This window comes from Carcharhinus amblyrhynchos, chromosome 15, assembly GCF_965287045.1.
Source record: "Carcharhinus amblyrhynchos chromosome 15, sCarAmb.v2.hapA, whole genome shotgun sequence".
NCBI lineage: Eukaryota > Metazoa > Chordata > Chondrichthyes > Carcharhiniformes > Carcharhinidae > Carcharhinus > Carcharhinus amblyrhynchos.
Genome location: NC_137338.1, coordinates 66,618,014 through 66,637,172, shown reverse-complemented (window position 1 = coordinate 66,637,172; position 19,159 = coordinate 66,618,014). Strand labels below are relative to the sequence as shown.

Below are 19,159 nucleotides of genomic sequence, written 5' to 3'. Positions count from 1 at the left end.
ACTAAATCTTTACCAGTGGACGAATACTAACCGAGAGAACACTGCACAGAGCAACAGATTAGAGAGAGAGGCTGGGACTGCAGGTTAGAGACCCTGGGACTGAACCTGCCTTCATACTCACAGCCTGCAGGACAGGGAGGAGCAGGGGGATGGCAGGGACTGGGACTCAGTCTGGGCCTGCTGCCTTCAATTTCAACAGAAGCCTAGAGCCTGAGGCCTTGGAGGCCATACAGCCTGTAAGAGAGAAAGGGCAATTAGGGGTGAGCAGACAACAGGGGCCTTACCAGCGATGCCCACATCCGATTATTGAAAAAAAACAGAAAAGGAAGCCAAGTTCCCAGATCATTATCCTGGTTGACGTGGATAATTTATCCAGTGATAATGCCACTACCCCCAGGAACTGGAGATAATCCTGGAATCTGTAACTGCCAACAATGAATCATAGAAAAGTATGAAGGATGAACCTCTCCCACTGCTTTTGAGAAAGTTTAATTGAATGACCACAACATAATATTTCAGTTCATGTGTACAAATAATAGAAATTTACAGTAAATATATCTTTTAACTGTACTTGGAAACTAACAATCATTTGATAAAAATATAATATAACACTTATGAAATCAATTTCTTTACAACTAGCACTCACCTGTAAACATCTAATTCTTCAAATACCAATAAATACTATGGAAAGACCAGAAATGATTGGAGAATCTAATGATATATAACTAGTGGTCAATGCTAATCAGTTCCAAATATTTCCTCCCAGTGTTGGGGTTACACATTGTAACATCCATTCAGATTAGAAAGAGTTGGTTTGCATTCTAATTGGTGAGGACAGGTGGGACACCAACTGGATGGGCATCCCAGGTTCTGGGTGGCTTGAGAGTGTTGGGGTGGAGGGGTCGGGTGCAGGTACTCACGTGACGCAACCTCCCACAACTGGCCAGATTCAGTCATCCTGAAGCACAGTTTTGCCTGCCCGCTGGACCTCCCCGGAATTATGGGCACAAGATTTTCTACCAACTGGTGTTAATGGGTGATCGCTGTGGGCAATTACCCTGCAATCTCTGCAGTGGGGACCAGACCACAGGGGGCATCCTTGAAACATTTGGGCATATTAAAGAAATCTGTCCCAATATTCACTGTTGCAATTGCATAGCTTAGTAAAAGTCACAGAGGTAGCAGTTAAATATATATCACATACAGTATTTTAAACATTCTGAAGTAGTGAAACCTCATAATCCTGTATCTGTTTCATAGAATCATACAGTGCAGAAAGAGGCCATTCGGCCCATCAAGTCTGCAACAACCACAATCCCACCCAGGCCCCACCCCCATATCCCTACATATTTTACCCACTAATCCCTCTAACCTATGCACTTCAGGACACTAAGGAGCAATCTTAGCATGGCCAATCAACCTAACCCGCACATCTTTGGACCGTGGGAGGAAACCGGAGCACCCAGAGGAAACCCACGCAGACACGAGGAGAATGTGCAAACTCCGCACAGACAGTAACCCCCGAGTCGGGAATCGAACCCAGGTCCCTGGAGCTGTGAAGCAGCAGTGCTAACCACTGTGCTATCGTGCTGCCCTTTCTTAAGGGTGAAAAGAATGAGGCAATTTTGCTTTTAAAACGGTAAATAAATATTTGACGCAGTAATTTCACCAAACACATCGTAACTTTACAAAACAGTCCACCTCCATTCGGCCCACTGTACCTGTATTTGCATTTCATCTGGAGGCATCTATTCCAACGTCAAGAACACCATACAAGTTGTACACAAAAATAATGCCTGGCCAGATACTTTCAGCAGGGGGAGAGTTCCTCCTGTAGTTTGACCAACTTATACCCAACCCCTGAGGAAAAACTCAATTTAAAACTTAGCTTAAGACAGTTTTGTAACCAACAAATCTCTGTGCTGCTAAATGCAGAGTGAATTTTCCAAGCATACTCACTTAACAATAAATGCATATGTATTTTCTTAATTTAATTTAATTTAAATTTTCTTAAGTATTTTAATTTACACTGAAAAGATGGACTGGACAGGAACCAGTCAACCTTCCTCTATCCTCATCCTCACCGGAGGCACAATAGTTAGCACTGCTGCCTCACAGCACCAGGGACCCAGGCTCAATTCTTGCCTTGGCTGACTGTCTGTGTGGAGTTTGCACATTCTCCCTGCATCTGTGGGGTTTCCCCGGTTTCCTCCCGCATCCAAAGAATGTGCGAGTTAGGTCGATTGGTCATGCTAAATTGTCTCTGAGTATCAGGGAGACTAGCCAAGATAAATACATGGGCTTTATGGGGTTAGGGCCTGAATGGTATGTGGTTGGTGCACACCTGATGGGCCAAATGGCCTCCTTCACCACTGTAGGACTCTATGATTCTATAGGTCTATGCAATCCAATGCTCTTAATCACCAGTTAAAGGAGCTGTTCCCCAATGCTACACTGGGAACACATTCTAATCTGATCACATCACATTGAACTTGATACAATCTCATTCCAGTCCATCCTGAAGCTACTTTACTGCAGTGCAGAACACCAATTTTACATTCATTTTGTTTGTCTTCCTTTAAGTAAAATTGAACAATTGCAATAGATATGGTGAGGCATTTGGATATTTTGTTCCCTGTTCAGTATGTTAACATTTAATTTGATGTACACACAAATGTCCAAATTACACCTAGTGATTGAGATGTAGGTAATATTGGAATGTATTCTTCACTGTTTTCAGTCAATCCCAATTTTTTTTAATATTAATTTTTCAAAGCACCTTTGCAAAAACACCATGGTTTTAATAGTAATAATCATTGTTATTTAAAAATATAAATATATATTAAAATCATCACATCCATGGTCTTTTCCATTATAAATTTCAACATGGCCACAATAGACCTTGCCTATGTAAACATAAATGTGTCACATTGGAATTACACCTTTCCATCAGCAGAGGTGCTCCAGTGCAAATACAGTGTGACTGGCTTTCATTCTTATTATTAATGAGGATTTAGGATTTTGGAATAGGATTACAGAAAAGACAGAATGTATGACTTTAAGATGGGAGTTCTGAATCCTGTCGGTTTGCGCTGATGTGGAGTACTTGATGTCAGGGTCGATACGCGCGATCTTCTTGAAGATCCTCTCCACCTGGAGCAGTGAACCAATCTAATGCACCCGGAAACTACACTTGGCCGTGAGTCCCTATTAGCAATGAGATCAACGTGATTTTTTCCATCCTGGTTAAAATAAGGAAGTGTGCTAAATTTGTTCACGCTTGGCCCTGTCATGCAGCAACAAGTTGTTTAACTTGATCACAGTCGTAGCAAAGTCAACAAGTTCTACAAAGTCAGACGTGATGATGTTGACACCATTCACACCGGGTTTCTGAGATTTCACCCAATTCATTATGGTGGGAAGATTTCTGTAAGGAAAGATTAAATGCAGAAGATAAATGTTTAATGTTGCTTACAAAAGCTGCCCATGCACAAATCTCCACATCTGAATTAGTTGAGATGATTCACATTTGACTTTTCTTCCTCTCCCTGTTAGAAATATCTCCCAAGCCTTTCTTGATTCTGATATAAAACCTGGAAATAACCGTGTGAGAATCTCAGGTTTTGGATTTTTGGATTTGTTGATAGTTCTGTTTTGCTTTACTTTTCCCATTTTGTTTAAATGTACAATGGTCCACCTAGTGGGGGGGCCCAGAACTTACAAGACTGCAACTGACACATTCAAAATGTAACAATCAAACAACAGCATCTAACAAACAAGCCTCTTTCTCAAAGCCATACTCACCAGAAGATAAATATATTCCAATTACTTATACAACAATCCTACGGAACAAGATTGTTCTGTACTTCATAATGCAAAGTGCTGAGTTGCATGGACTCCCTATCAGTTCCCCCCATGTCTTTACCTCCAGAATTGACTATTCCAGCATTTCCCTCGCAGGTCTCACACACGCCTCCATCAAGTTCAATTCATCTAAATCTCGGCCATCATTATCCAAACACATTTCAGAACATCTTCACCCATCTTGGTTATTGCTACATTGGCTTCAAGTGTGTGACAACACCTCAATTTTAAAATTCACATCCTTGATTTCAATTGCTCCAACGACCCTGTCTGTCCTTCTCATGGTGACCTTCTCCAACACCTCTGCACTCCAATCCCAGTCCCTCGAGCATTCCCGATTTTAATCACTCCAGCGCTGCCGGACATGCCTTCAACTGCCTGGGCCCCAATCTCAGGAATTCCCTCCCAAAACCTCTCCACCTCACCCACCCTGCCCCTCTTCTCCCTCCACCTCACCCTCCCTGTCCCTCTTCAGTCTCCACCTCATCCTCTCTGTCCCTCTTCTCCTTCTACCTCACCCTCCCTGTCCCTCTTCTCCCTCCACCTCACCCTCCCTTTCCTTCTTCTCCCTCCACTTCACCTTCCCTGTCTCTCTTCTCCCTCCACCTCACCTTCCCTGCCCCTCTTCTGTCTCCACCTCACCCTCCCTATCCCTTTTCAGTCTCCACCTCACCCACCCTGCCCCTCTTCTCCCTCCACCTCACCTTCCCTGCCTCTGTTCTGTCTCCACCTCACCCTCCATATCCTTCTTCAGTCTCCACCTTACCCTCCCTACCCCTCTTCTCCCTCCACCTCACCTTCCCTGCCCCTCTTCTGTCTCACCTCACCCTCCCTGTCCCTCTTTAGTCTCCACCTCATCCTCTCTGTCCCTCTTCTCCCTCCACCTCATCTTCCCTGCCTCTCTGTTTGCACCTCACCTTCTCTGTCCCTCTTCACATTTCACTCACCCTCCCTTCCCTCTTCTCCCTCTGCCTCACCGTCCTCATCTGATTCACTCATTAAAACTTAACTCTATGACCAAAGCAGGCCTGAGACTCTGTGTCTCAGAGTCCGAATAACTCCTGTAAAATTACTCAGTTAATAGTAGGGCGTTGGGGAGAGTTACAGAACAAAGAGATCTAGGGGTATAGGTTCATAGCTCCTTGGAAGTGGAGTCACAGGTGGACAGAGTGTTGAAGAAGGCATTTGGCATGCTTGGTTTCATCGGTCAGAACATTGAATACAGGAGTTGGGACGCCTTGTTGAAGTTGTACAAGACATTGGTAAGGCCACACTTGGAATACTGTGTGTAATTCTGATCACCCTATTATAGAGATGATATTATTAAACTAGAAAAAGTGCAGAAACGATTTACTAGGATGCTACCGGGATTTGATGGATTGAGTCATAAGGTGAGGCTGAATAGACTGGGACATTTTCCTCTGGGGCGTAGGAGGCTGAGGGGTGACCTTATAGAGGTCTATAAAATAATGAGGGGCATAGATAAGGTAGATAGTCAATATCTTTTCCCAAAGGTAGGGGAGTCTAAAACTAGAGGGCATAGGTTTAAGGGGAGAGATACAAAAGTGTCCAGAGGGGCAATTTTTTCACACAGAGGGTGGTGAGTGTCTGGAACAAGCTACCAGAGGTAGTAGTAGAGGCGGGTACAATTTTATCTTTTAAAAAGCATTTAGTTAGTTACATGGGTACGATGGGTATAGAGGGATATGGGCCAAATGCAGGCAATTAGGATTAGTTTAGGGGTTTTAAAACAAAAGGGCGACATGGACAAATTAGGCCGAAGGGGTTGTTTCCATGCTGTAAACCTCTATGACTCTAAATTTCTTGTGCGATTTTAATATGTTAAAGGTATGATACAAATATAAATAATTGTGCTAAATACTTCACCTGCAGCCCTCCAACTGTACTATTTAAATGCTGCCTACATTAACAACAAGGTTTATTTTGATTGAGGTATTCAAACCATGAGAATTCAGGACAGTTTTCTGTTTGTTTAATCTTTAATGCATTGTTGGGGTGGCTGACTGAGCCAGCGTGTATTGCCCATCCTAACTGCCCTTGAACTGAATTCTCGCTCGGCCACTTCAGAGGACAGTTAAGAGTCAACCACACTACTATGGGTTTGGAGTCACATGTAGACCAGACTGGGTAAGGATGGCAGATTTCCTTCCCTAAAGGACATTAGTGAACCAGATGGGTTTTTACAACAACCAATATTGGTTTCACGGTCACCATGGCTGAGATTAGTTTTACGTTACAGATTTATTAATTGAGTTTAAATTCCACAAGCTGCTGTGGTGGGATTTACACAACAGCCCGGCAGACTGTTCACAATGAGGGGTTCATTGCAGGAAATTTCATGGGGGGTGGGTGTTTGAACCCATGTCCCAATAGCACGAGAATGGGCTACTAGATTACTGGCCCAGTGACATAACCACAGCCTGCCCTTGACGAGTAGGTCTAGAAAAACTGTTCCCATTGGGGGGGCGGGCACAGATTTAAGGAAATTGGCTGAGGCAGCAATGGCAACATGAGGAGAAACTTTTTCACACAGTGCTTGGTTAGGGTGGGGCACATACTGTCTGAGAGTGTGGTGGAGACAGATTCACACAGCCAGTGGTTAGGATCTGGAATGCATTGGAGAGAGTGTGGTGGAAACAGATTCACACAGTAAGTAGTTGGGATCTGGGATGCATTGTGTGAGAGTGTGGTGGAGAAAGATTCACACAACGGGTGGTTAGAATCTGGAATGTACTGTCTGAGAATGTGGTGGAGACAGATTCACACAGCGAGTGGTTAGAATCTGGAATGTACTGTCTGAGAATGTGGTGGAGACAGATTCATATAGTGAGTGGTTAGGATCTTGAATTTACTGTCAGAGTGTAGTGGTGACAGATTCATACAATGAATGGTTAGTACCTGGAATGTACTGTCTGAGAATGTGGTGGAGATGGATCCAAATGAGGCTTTCAAAAAGGAATTGGATCATTATCTGAAAAGGGAGAATGTTCAGGGTTTTGGGGAGAAATCAGGGGCACTCTACAGCTCATTTGAAGATCTGGTGCAAACACCATGGACCAGTTGGCCACTTTCTTTGTTATAATTGTGTAACTCGCTGAAACAACAATTGAATAAGAGAACCTAACAACACTAGAATCCTGATGGGACAAGAGGGTTAGATCCTTTTTCAACTCTGCATATTCTGCCTTTTTTTCTCATTTCCTTTAGTTTGAAGAAAAATGAAGATGAGCACTCAGAATAGCAGCAGATTGCAAACCAGCCTTGCGACAAGAGAATCCCGAAGTCCAACAATCAGTCCTCGAATGACCGTTTTGGTTTGAGGCGTCAGAATAGCCTGCGACACGTGAAAGGTTCCTCGCTTTGCCCGCTCGTTCAACGTCGTCTCCAGGAACTGTACCAGTTTCTGTGCATCAGTGGTGTTTGCCCAAGGGGCTGGCATCTGGTTCCCTGGCCAGAGGAAGGGAAAGTCATGCGCCATGGGGTGGTGGTAAAAGACGAGTACCTGTTTTTTGTTCACGGGAAGAGAACAAAAGAGTTAGCAAGACAGGCCATGTGGGAATCAGGAGCATTAGACCAGTTAGAGCATCACTCAGCGCCAACTAACTAAACCAGAACAGTGGACCACTATTCAGTATTAGAATCTGGAACGCCACCTGAAGGACGATACCAGAACCATTCTTAAGTCATTCTCACATTTATTTACATAGTGAAACATTACGAGCACATGTCTCCTAACTCAACTACACCAGTTCCAGTAAGTTTCTCTTCATATGAGCTCAAGTGAAACCCCAAGCAATGACCACCCCCCCCACCTGCATACAATTAAACACATCTGATATACAATTATCAGATACTTTTTTCATTACGTTCTGTGCAAATTGTTTCTCTTGTGACTCCTGAAATTCCCTCCTCAAACCTCTGCACCCCTCCCTCTCCTCCTTCAAGATGATTCTCTTGGAGAGCTTGAGTATTGGCTCTTAATATAGCTTGGTGCCACATTTTGTTTAATAATGTTTCTGCGGTGTTTTCAAAGGTGCTGTATAATGGCAGTGTTGTTATTGTTACCGACCAACAGAAAGACTCGCATTTATGCAAGGTTGGTGGATTTGTGGACAGCGATGAGGACCATCAGAGGATATCAGCGGGATATAGATCAGTTGGAGGCTTGGGTGGAGAGATGGCAGATGGAGTTTAACCTGGACAAATGTGAGGTAATGCATTTTGGAAGGTCTAATACAGATAAGAAATAGTAAATGGCAAATGGCAAGAGCATTGATAGGCAAAGGGATCTATCTGGATGTACAGGTACACAGGTCACTGAAAGTGGCAATGCAGGTGGAGAAGATAGTCAAAAAGGCATATGGGCATGCTTGCCTTCATCAGCCGGGCATTGAGTTTAAAAATTGGCAAGTCATGTTGCAACTTTGTAGAACCTTAGTTAGGCCACATTTGGAATATACTGTTCAATTCTGGTTGCCACACTACCAGAAAGATGTGGAGGCTTTGGAGAGGGTACAGAAAAGATTTACCAGGATGTTGCCTGGTATGGAGGGCATTAGCTATGAGGAGAGGTTGGAGAAACTTGGTTTGTTCTCACTGGAATGGCAGAGGTTGAGGGGCGACCTGATAGAAGTCTACAAAATTATGAGAGACATGGACAGAGTGGATAGTCAGAAGCTTTTTTCCAGGGTGGAAGAGTCAATTACTAGGGGGCACAGGTTTGAGGTGCAAGGGGCAAGGTTCAAAGGAGATGTACGAGGCAGATTTTTTACACAGAGGGTGGTGGATGCCTGGATCTCGTTGCCAGGGAGGTAGTGAAAGTGGATACGGTAGTGACTTTTAAGGGGCATCTTAACAAATATATAAATAAGATGGGGATAGTGGGATATGTTCCACTGGAAGGGTAGGGGGTTTTAGTTAAGTCAGGCAGTATGGTCGGTGCTGAAGGGCCAAAGAGGCTATTCCTGTGCTGTAATTTTCTTTATTCTTTGTTCTATATTGCACCTCTCAAGACTTCAGGACTTCACAAATTTCTTTGGGAGTGAGACAGACTGAACGACCCTACAGAGAGCTGGCATGGGACTCAATGGGCTGAATGGCCTCTTTATATGCGGTAGTGGCTCAATGACAACTGAAGAAGTATATTTAAAGTTGTCACTCTTTAATAGAGACAGCAAAGTCCTCAGCAGAACAATGAAAGCAATGTTTTAATGGGGCCCTCACTAATGCCCATTTTAAACAAGGATCCATTGTGCGAATGGGAAATATCATGGACTGCACTAACCCATATCCATTGGAAAGAGCTGGCATTTGTACTTGCGTCTTTGGTTTGCTGAATACCCTAAAATACGACATAGCCGATCAATTACTCCATAGAAGCGGACTTCATAGAATCCCAACAGTGCAGGAGGAGGAGATTCAGCCCCTCATGGGCGGCACGGTAGCACAGTGGTTAGCACTGCTGCTTCACAGCTCCAGGGTCCTAGGTTCGAATCCCGGCTCAGGTCACTGTCTATGTGGAGTTTGCATATTCTCCTCGTGTCTGCGTGGGTTTCTTCCAGGTACTCTGGTTTCCTCCCACAGTCCAAAGATGTGCGGGTTAGGTTGATTGGCCAGGTTAAAATTGCCCCTTGGTGTCCTGAGATGCTTAGGTTAGAGGGATTAGTGGGTAAAATATGTAGGGGTATGGGGGTAGGTGCTGGGTGGGACTGTGGTCAGTGCAGACTCGATGGGCCGAAGGGCCTCTTTCTACACTGTAGGGTTCTATGGTTTGATCAAGTCTGCACCAACTCTCTAACATGGCATCTTACCCAGGCCTTTTCTTCCCCCACCCTGCAACTCCGCACATTTGCCATTGCTAATCTTTGGTCACTTAGCATAGCCAATCCACCTAACCTGCACATCTTGGCACCATGGGAGGAAACCACGCAAACATGGGGAGGATGTGCAAACTCCACACAGACAGTCACCCAAGGACAAAATCAACACTGGAGTCAGAAACCTTGACTGGAAAAGAGGCTCAAATGCCAAGTTGCAAGGAAGGTGGCAGGGATGGGTTCAGACGATAGACTAAAGGATTCTGAAGAGGAAAGGGAATTTGGGAGTGGGACAGCTGTTTACAAAATCAGGGGAGTCAACAACAATGAGCTTTTTAAAGGTGAGTGTGTGGCGATGACACAGCGAGGGTCAGCATTGGAGGAGAGGGAGCTCTTAACAATATTAAATAACAGAGTGGTCGGAGGAGGGGGTGCCAAGTGGGCACCTTACAAAGACAGCATTGTCTATGGCACAAAGGAAGGAAGCTGGAAACCCAATTGGAGGCCCCACAGAAATGTCTAAACAGCGGCCCCATCAGGACAGCTGGGCATTGCTGGGAGAGCGAGAGCTTTAAAAGAAAACCTTTCTCTTGACAGTTTCCTCCTTCAGCTAAAATGAAAAGTACTGCAATACTGTGAGTGGACACAGAATGGAGGGATAACACCCAAGAATGGAGGGATAACACTCCACTGAAAGACAGCCTGTAGTTACTACTCAGCCCCACGGAGCCTTTCAATCCTAACACTGACATTTACTGCAAGCTGCAATGTTCTGCTAACCTCCCAGCAATAAACTGCCTTCATGGAGGTGACGGCTGAGGTGATGGGGCCAGCGCACCACTCCAATGGTGGAAAAGAGTCTCGCCTACAGAAAACAGCCCCTAACTGAAGCCTTAATTGACTGCCTTGTTATCGCAGTTTGTTGCCACTCCGAAGAAATCCCCCAGGAGGGATAGTGTCAGCGGGCACCATTCCAACAGGGTTTCCTTGCCTCCAAAATGGTCTCCATGACACCAGAAAATTCAGCACTGTCACTCCACCTGAGCCCTGTCTTAGTCTGAATTGGACCAGTTGTGAACTGGTTCACAATCTTGTCATTTTTGTTCCGAAGCTGAGCATCCAACATAGTCCAGGGAATTATTTCGGCAAGGACTGCGGCACGGTGGCACAGAGGTTAACATTGCTGCCTCATAGGGCCAGGATTCCAGGTTCATTTTCAGCCTTGGCCTACTGTCTGTGTGGAGTTTGCACATTCTCCCCATGTCTGCATGGGTTTCTTCCAGGTGCTCTGGTTTCCTCCCATAGTCCAAAGATGTGCGGGTTAGGTGAATTGGCCATGCTAAATTGACACTAGTGTCAGGGGGATTAGCATAGGGTTGTGGGGATAGGGCCTGGGAGGTAATAAATTGTCCCTAAATTAGTTTCCCCCAATGTGGAATGCCATAAGCATAGATAAGGGTCATGGGTGGAGGGGGGACTGGTAATGTTAAAATGGCGGCACGGGCTCGTTGGGCCGAAGGGCCTGTTTCCCGGGCTGTTTTTGTTCTTTGATTGTGGTCGGTACAGAGCTGAATGGCCTCCTCCTGCACTGCAGGGATTCTATAATTCCAAGACTTATTCTTGAACGCCCCAATGTATTAAATTCAAAAAGTATATTAATTGACAATATCCACAAGATCAAAAGACTTCCAGTTCCATAATGTCATCCATCTCCACGTTTACCTTTATCAATCTGATACTCAAACACTTTGTTACCTGTAGACTAATTTTTTCATCTGCTCATTGTCATGGCTAACAAATTTGATTGAAGTTTTTGAGGAGGTGATCAGGTATATGGATAAGGGAGTGCAATTGTTTAGTTTATATGGATGTCAGCAAAACCTTTGGCAAGGTCCCACAAGAGAGACTGATAAAGAAGGTAAAAGCACATGGGATTCAGGGTAACTGGGCAAGTTGAATCCAAAACATGGATAGACATGGATAGAGCAGGGTCAGGAATGGTTGTTGCAGGTTCCGGGGTACAAATGCTTTAGTCGGAGTAGAGATGAAGGTAGAGGGGGGGTGGGGTAGCATTGCTAGTCAAGGACTGTATCACAGTGTCGGAGAGGAAGTTTGATGAGGACTTGTCTGTTGAGGTAGTATGGGCGGAGATTAGAAATAGGAGAGGAGAGGTCACCCTGTTGGGAGTCTTTTATAGACCTCCTAAAAGTTCTAGAGAGGTTGAGGAAAGGATTGCGGAGACAATCCTGGTTAGGAGTGAAAGTAATAGGGTAATTGTTATGGGGGCTTTAACTTTACAAATATTGATTGGAATTGCTATAGTTCTAGCTCGCTAGAGGGGTCAGTGTTTGTACAAAGCGTGCAGGAAGGTTTTTTGACTCAGTATGTAGATAGGCCAACTAGAGGTGAGGCTATATTGGATTTGGTGCTGGGAAATGAGCCAGACCAGGTGCTAGACTTGGAAGTTGGTGTGCATTTTGGTGATAGTGACCACAATTCGGTTACGTTCACCTTAGTGATGGGAAGGGATAGGCATGAACCTCGGGTCAGTAGTTTTAGCTGGGGGAAGGGTAATTATGAGGCTATTAGGAGAGAATTAGGAAGCATAGATTGGACTAGGAGATTACAGGGACTGGGAACGTCCGAAATGTGGAGTTTTTTCAAGGAGCAGCTACTGCGAGTCCTTGATAGGTATGTCCCTGTCAGGCATGGAGGATTTGGTAGATCTAGGGAACCGTGGTGCACTAAAAGAGTTGAGTCGATGGTTAAAAAGAAAAAGGAGGCTTATGTTCGGATGAGATTGGAGGGCTCAGATAGTGCACTAGAAAGCTTTAGATTGGCTAGGAGGGAGTTGAAGAGTGAGTTGAGAAGGGCTAAAAGAGGACATGAGAAGACTTTGGCTGATAGGATTAAGGAGAATCCTAAGGCGTTCTATAGGTATGTCAAGAACAGAAGGTTGGTCAGGGCAAGATTAGGGCCAGTTATAGACAGCAGGGGGAAGTTGTGTGTGGAACCGGAGGAGATTGGAGAAGTATTGAACCAATATTTCTCTTCGGTGTTCACGCAGGGGGACATGAATATAGCTGAGGAGGACATTGGGTTGCAGGGGTGTAAAATAGACAGTATTACGGTTGATAAGGGGGATGTGCTGGAAATTCTTGAGGGGCTGAAAATAGATAAGTCCCCTGGTCCGGATGGGATCTACCCTAGGATTCTCTGGGAGGCTAGAGAGGTGATTGCAGAGCCTCTGGCTCTGATCTTCAGGTTGTCATTGGTCTCTGGTGTAGTCCCGGAGGATTGGAGGATAGCGAATGTTGTCCCATTGTTTAAGAAGGGGAACAGAGACTTTGCCGGGAATTATAGACCGGTGAGTCTTACTTCTGTTGTGGGCAAGGTTTTAGAAAAAATTATTAGGGATAGGATTTATAGTTATTTGGAGTGTAATGAATTGATTAGAAATAGTCAGCATGGTTTTGTAGCGGGTAGGTCGTGCCTTACTAACCTTATTGAGTTTTTTGAGAAGGTGACCAAAGAGGTGGATGGGGGCAAGGCAGTTGACGTGGTATATATGGATTTTAGTAAGGCGTTCGATAAGGTTCACCATGGTAGGCTTCTGCAGAAAATGCAGATGTATGGGATTGTGGGTAATCTAGGAAGTTGGATCAGGAATTGGCTATCAGATAGGAGACAGAGGGTGGTGGTTGATGGTAAATATTCATCATGGAGTTCAGTTACGAGTGGTGTGCCTCAGGGATCTGTTTTGGGGCCACTGTTGTTTGTAATTTTTATTAATGATCTGGATGAGGGTATAGTTGGGTGGATTAGTAAATTTGCTGATGACACCAAAGTTGGAGGTGTGGTAGATTGTGAGGAAGGGTGTCATAGTCTGCAGGGAGACTTAGACAGGTTGCAGAGCTGGGCCGAGAGGTGGCGGATGGAATTTAATGCGGAGAAGTGTGAGGTAATTCACTTTGGTAGGAGCAACAGATGTGTCGAGTATAGGGCTAACGGGAGGACTTTGAATAGTGTGGATGAACAAAGGGATCTAGGTGTATGTGTACATAGATCCCTGAAAGTTGGGAATCAAGTAGATAAGGTTGTTAAGAAGGCGTACGGTGTCTTGGCGTTTATTGGTAGGGGGATTGAATTTAGGAGTCACAGCGTCATGTTGCAACTGTACACTACTCTAGTGCGGCCGCACTTGGAGTACTGTGTGCAGTTCTGGTCCCCGCATTACAAGAAGGATGTGGAGGCATTGGAGAGGGTGCAGAGGAGGTTTACTAGGATGTTGCCTGGTATGGTGGGGAGGTCCTATGAGGAGAGACTGAGGGATTTAGGGTTGTTTTCGTTGGAAAGAAGGCGGCTAAGAGGGGATCTTATTGAAACATATAAGATGATTAGAGGTTTAGATAGGGTGGATAGTGATAGCCTTTTTCCTCGGATGGAGAAAGCTAGCACGAGGGGGCATGGCTTTAAATTAAGGGGGGGTAGCTACAGGACGGATGTCAGGGGTAGGTTCTTTACCCAGCGGGTGGTGAGGGATTGGAATGCCCTGCCTGCTGCAGTTGTAAATGCGTCTAGTTTGGGGGCGTTTAAGAGATCTCTGGATAGGTTTATGGACGAAAAGGGATTGGTATAGGCTAGTGGGTCATTGTTTTTGTAACTGGTCGGCGCAACATCGTGGGCCGAAGGGCCTGTTCTGCGCTGTAATGTTCTATGTTCTATGTTCTAAAACTGGTTTGGTGAAAGGATTCAGAGGGTGATGTTAGAAGGCTGTTTGAGTGACAGGAGAACCTACAAGGTTCAGTATTGGGTCCCTTATTATTCATGATTATACTTAAACAATATAAATGAGAATGTGGGGGTGAGGATGATTGTAAGTTTGCAGAGGGTAGGGTGTTAATAGTGAGGAAGAAGTTCTTAGGTTACAGGAAGATACAGATGCGTTGGTGAGATGGTCAGAACAGTGGGAGACAGAATTTAACCCGGAAAAGGCATGAGGTGATGCACTTTGGAAGGAGTAACAAGACAAGGAGTACTCAATGAATGGCAGGAGAGTAGCTCAGATGAACAGAGGGATCTTGGGGTGCTTATTCACAGATCCCTGAAGGCAGCAGGGCAGGTTAATAAGATAGTTAAGAAGGCATATGGGACCCTTGTTGCCTTTATCAGTCATGGCAGAGATTATTATAAGAGCAAGGAGGTAATGATGGAGGTATACAAAACTTCTGTGAGGCCACAGCTGGAATACTGTGTGCACTTCTGGTCATCTCACTATAGGAAGAGTGTGATTGCACTGGAGACGGTACAAAAGACATTCTCTGGAATGAAGCATTTGAACTATAAAAAGAGACTGGATAAGCTTGGATTGTTTTCTTTCGAGCAGAGAAGGCTGAAGGAGAACCTGACTGAGGTGTACGAGATTATGAGGGGTTTTGAAAGGGTGAATAGGAAGCAGCTGTTCCCCTTAGATGAATGGTCAATAACGAGGGGGCATAAAGGTGAGGGGCAGGAGGTTTAGAGGGATTTGAGGAAAAACCTCACCCAGAGGATGGTGGAATTCTGAAATGCACTGTCTCGGAGTGTAGTAGAAGCAGGAAGCCTCACAACCTTTAAAAAATATGTGGATGAGCATTTGAAATGTCAAAACATTCAAGGCCATGGACCCAGTGCTGACCTGCTCTGGAACTACAGTATTTATATGGCTAGTCCAGTTCAGTTTCTGGTCAATGGTAACCCCCAGGATGATGACAGTTAGGCAGTCAGTGATGGTAATGCCATTGAATGTCAAGGTTAGAATCTCCCTTGTTAGAGATAGTCATTGGCTGGTACTTGCATGGCGCAAATGTTACTTGCTACTTGTCATCCCAAACCTGGATATTGTCCAGGTCTTGATGCATTTGTGCATGGATTGCTTCATATAATAAAGAGTCACCAATGGTACTGAACATTGTACGTCATCTGCAAACATCCCCACTTTATGACAGAAAGAAGGTCATTGATGAAGCAGCTGAAGGTGGTTGGGCCTAGGACACTACCCTGAGGAACTCCTGCAGTGATGTCCTGAAGCTGAAATTATTGATCTCCAACCATCTTCAGTTGGGCCAGGTATGATTCCAACCAGTATAGAGCTCCCCCCGCCACCCCCGATTCCCATTGACTCCAGTTTTGATAGGGCTCCTTGATGCCACACTCAGCCAAACGTAGCCTTGATATCAAGTGCATCACCCTCACCTCAGCTTTCTCGTCCATGTTTGGTTCAAGGCTGTAATGAGGTCAGGAACTGAGTGGCCCTGGCGGAACTCAAACTGAGTGTCCGTGAGCAGGTTATTGATGAGTGGGTGCCGCATGACGACACTGTTGATGATCCCTTCCATCATTTTACTGATGATCAAGAGTAGCATGATGGGGCAGTAATTGGCCAGGTTGGATTTGTCCCTGTTTTATGTACAGGGCATACCTGGGCAATTTTCCACAGTGCCGGGTAGATGCTAATGTTGTATTGGTGTTGGTGGAGTCTGGAAGGTATGATTCTATGATTGTGACTACATCAGGCTGTTGCTTGACGAGTCTCTGACACAGCTCTCCCAATTTTGGTACAAGTCCCTCAGATGTCCCCTGTAGCTCCAATAACACTCAATGCTCAACACCATCTAGGAAAAGGCTTGATTGGTACCCCATCCAAAGACATTCACTCCCTCCACAAATGACAGACAGTGGCAGTCGTGTGTACCATCTGCTCCTTAAGCAACCCCTTCCAAACCCATGATCACTACCATCTAGAAGGACAAAGGCAACATCACCTGGAGATTCCCCTTCAGGTGTCTCGCCATCTTGACTGTGAAATATATCACAGTGCCTTCACTGTCGCTAGGTCAAGATCTGGAACTCCCTCCATAACAACACTGTAGATGAACCTACACCACAGGGACGGTAGTGATTCAAGAAGGCAGCTCAGCACCACCTTCTCAAGGGCAACGAGGGAGGGGCAATAAATTTGCCCTTATCAGTGACATCGATATCCCATGAATACATTTTTAATATGTTAGCGAGGAGGACTTTGCAGGGCTGACTTTGTTATATTCAATGCTTCACTTGATGCCAGATGGTCAGTACAGTTTCATTCTTATTGGATTTTTTTTGTCGCAGTTTTATACAACTGAGGTCTCACTTGGCTTTTCCATAAGACTATAAGGTATAGGAGCAGAATTAGGCCATTCAGCCCATCAAGTCTGCTCCACCATTCATAGAACATAGAACATAGAAAAACTACAGCACAAACAGGCCCTTCGGCCCACAAGTTACACCGATCATATCCCTACCTACTAGGCTTACCTATAACCCTTAATTCTATTAAGTTCCATGTAGTCGTCCAGAAGTCTCTTGAAAGACCCTATCGAATTTACCTCCACCACTACCGACGACAGCCGATTCCACTCACCCACCACCCTCTGAGTGAAAAACTTACCCCTGACATCTCCTCTGTACCTACTCCCCAGCACCTTAAACCTGTATCCTTTCGTAGCAACCATTCCAGCCCTGGGGAAAAGCCTCTGAGAACCCACCCGATCTATATCCCCATTCTCCTGCCTTTTCCCCATAGGCCTTGACCCTTTATTGTTCAAGAATCTATCTACCCCTGTCTTAAAGACACTTAATGACCTGGCCTCCACTGCCCTCTGTGGCAATGAATTCCACAGATTCATCACCCTCTGGCTGAAGAAATTCCTCCTCATCTCAGTTTTAAAGGAGTGTCCCTTCAATCTGAGGTTTCGCCTTCAAGTTTCAGCTTCTCCCACTAATGAAAATTTCTCTCCACATCCACTCTATCGAGGCCTCTCAGTATTCTGTATGTTTCAATTAGATCCCTCCTCATCTTTTTAAACTCTACTGAGTATAGACCCACACACCGCAACCGCTACTCATATGACAAACCCTTCATGCCTGGGATCATTCTTATGAATCTCCTCTGGACCCCTTCCAAGGCCATCACTTCTTTCTTTACATATGGGGCCCAAAACTGCTCACAATATTCCAAATTGAACCTGACCAAAGCCTCATACAGCCTCAGCAGTATATCCCTGCCCTCATATCAGAAAAATCAGGAGGGCAAAAAGGGGACATGAGATTGTTTTGGTAGATAAGGCAAAGAGAATCTAAAGAGTTTCTGCAAATACATAAAGAGTAACTATGGAGAGTAGGGCCTCTTAAAGATCAACAAGGTAATCTATGTGCGGATCCACAGGAGATGAGCGAGATCCTAAATGAAAATTTCTCATCGCTGTTTACTGTTGAGAAAAACATGGATGTTAGGGAACTTGGGGAAATAAATAGTGATGTCTTGAGGAGCGTACACATTAGAGAGAAGGAGGTGCTGGGAGTCTTAAAGTGCATCAAGGTAGATAAATCTCCAGGACCTGATGAAGTATATCTTAGGACATTGTGGGTGGCTTGGGAGGAAATTGCGGGTTCCCTAGCAGAGATACTTGAATCATTGATAGTCACAAGTGAGGTGTCTGAAGATTGGAGGAATGCAAATATTGGGAACTACAAGCTAGTGAGCCTCTCATCTGTGGTCGGTAAGTTGTTGGAGGGTATTTTGATAGACAGGATCTACAGGCATTTAGAGACACAAGGACTGATTAGGGACAGTCAGCATGGCTTTGTGAGTGGAAAATCATGTCTCAGAAGTTTGATTGAGTTTTTTGAAAGGGTAACCAAGAAGGTAGATGAGGGCAGTGTAATTGTCCACATGGACTTTAGCAAGGCCTTTGATAAGGTACAGTATAATAGGTTGTTGCATAAGATTAAATCTCATGGGATCCAGGGTGAGGTTGCCAAATGGATACAAAATTGGCTTGATGACAGAAGAGGTGGTTGTAGAGAATTGTTTTTTAAATTGGAAACCTGTGACCAGTGGTGTGCCTCAGGGATCAGTGCTGGTCCCACTGTTATTTGTCATTTATATTAATGATTTGGATGAGGATATAGGAAGCATGGTTAGTAAGTTTGCAGATGACACCAAGGTTGGTGGCATAGTGGACAGTGAAGAAGGTTATCTCGGAATGCAACGGGATCTTGATCAATTAGACCAGTGGGCTAATGAATGGCGGATGGAGTTTAGTTTAGATAAATGCGAGGTGATTCATTTTGGAAGATTGAACCAAGGAAGGATTTACTCAGTTAATGGTAGGGTGTTGGGGAGAGTTACAGGACAAAGAGATCTAGGGATTCATAGCTCCTCTGTCCAATGGTGTGATGTAAACCAATATACCATTGCCCCTCTTAATGCTTTTGTCCCATTTGTTCATGCCTGTGACCAATGCCACTGTTTCAAACAGGTGCCAATAAATCCACAGTTCAAATTTCACATATGCCTCTTAAGTTTTGTTTTACAATGTGCAGGGAACTGTAGTGGCATTTGTAAATTCTGTGATTATCACGTTTCCTTAGCTGTG

General features: G+C 44.8%; 1 protein-coding gene across 1 annotated transcript in view; it reads right to left on the bottom strand.

Moving 5' to 3' along the window:
- Window positions 1-482: 482 nt before the first annotated feature.
- The window catches only part of plcxd2 (phosphatidylinositol-specific phospholipase C, X domain containing 2), a 45,080-nt gene continuing 26,403 nt past the window's right edge, over window positions 483-19,159 (bottom strand). The window contains exons 3-4 of the mRNA XM_080204106.1: window positions 7,146-7,387; window positions 483-3,427 (exon numbers count right to left, since the gene is read on the bottom strand). Of these exons, the coding sequence (XP_080060232.1) occupies window positions 3,265-3,427; window positions 7,146-7,387 (405 nt within the window). The 3' untranslated portion in view covers window positions 483-3,264. The remainder of the gene's footprint in view (window positions 3,428-7,145; window positions 7,388-19,159) is intronic.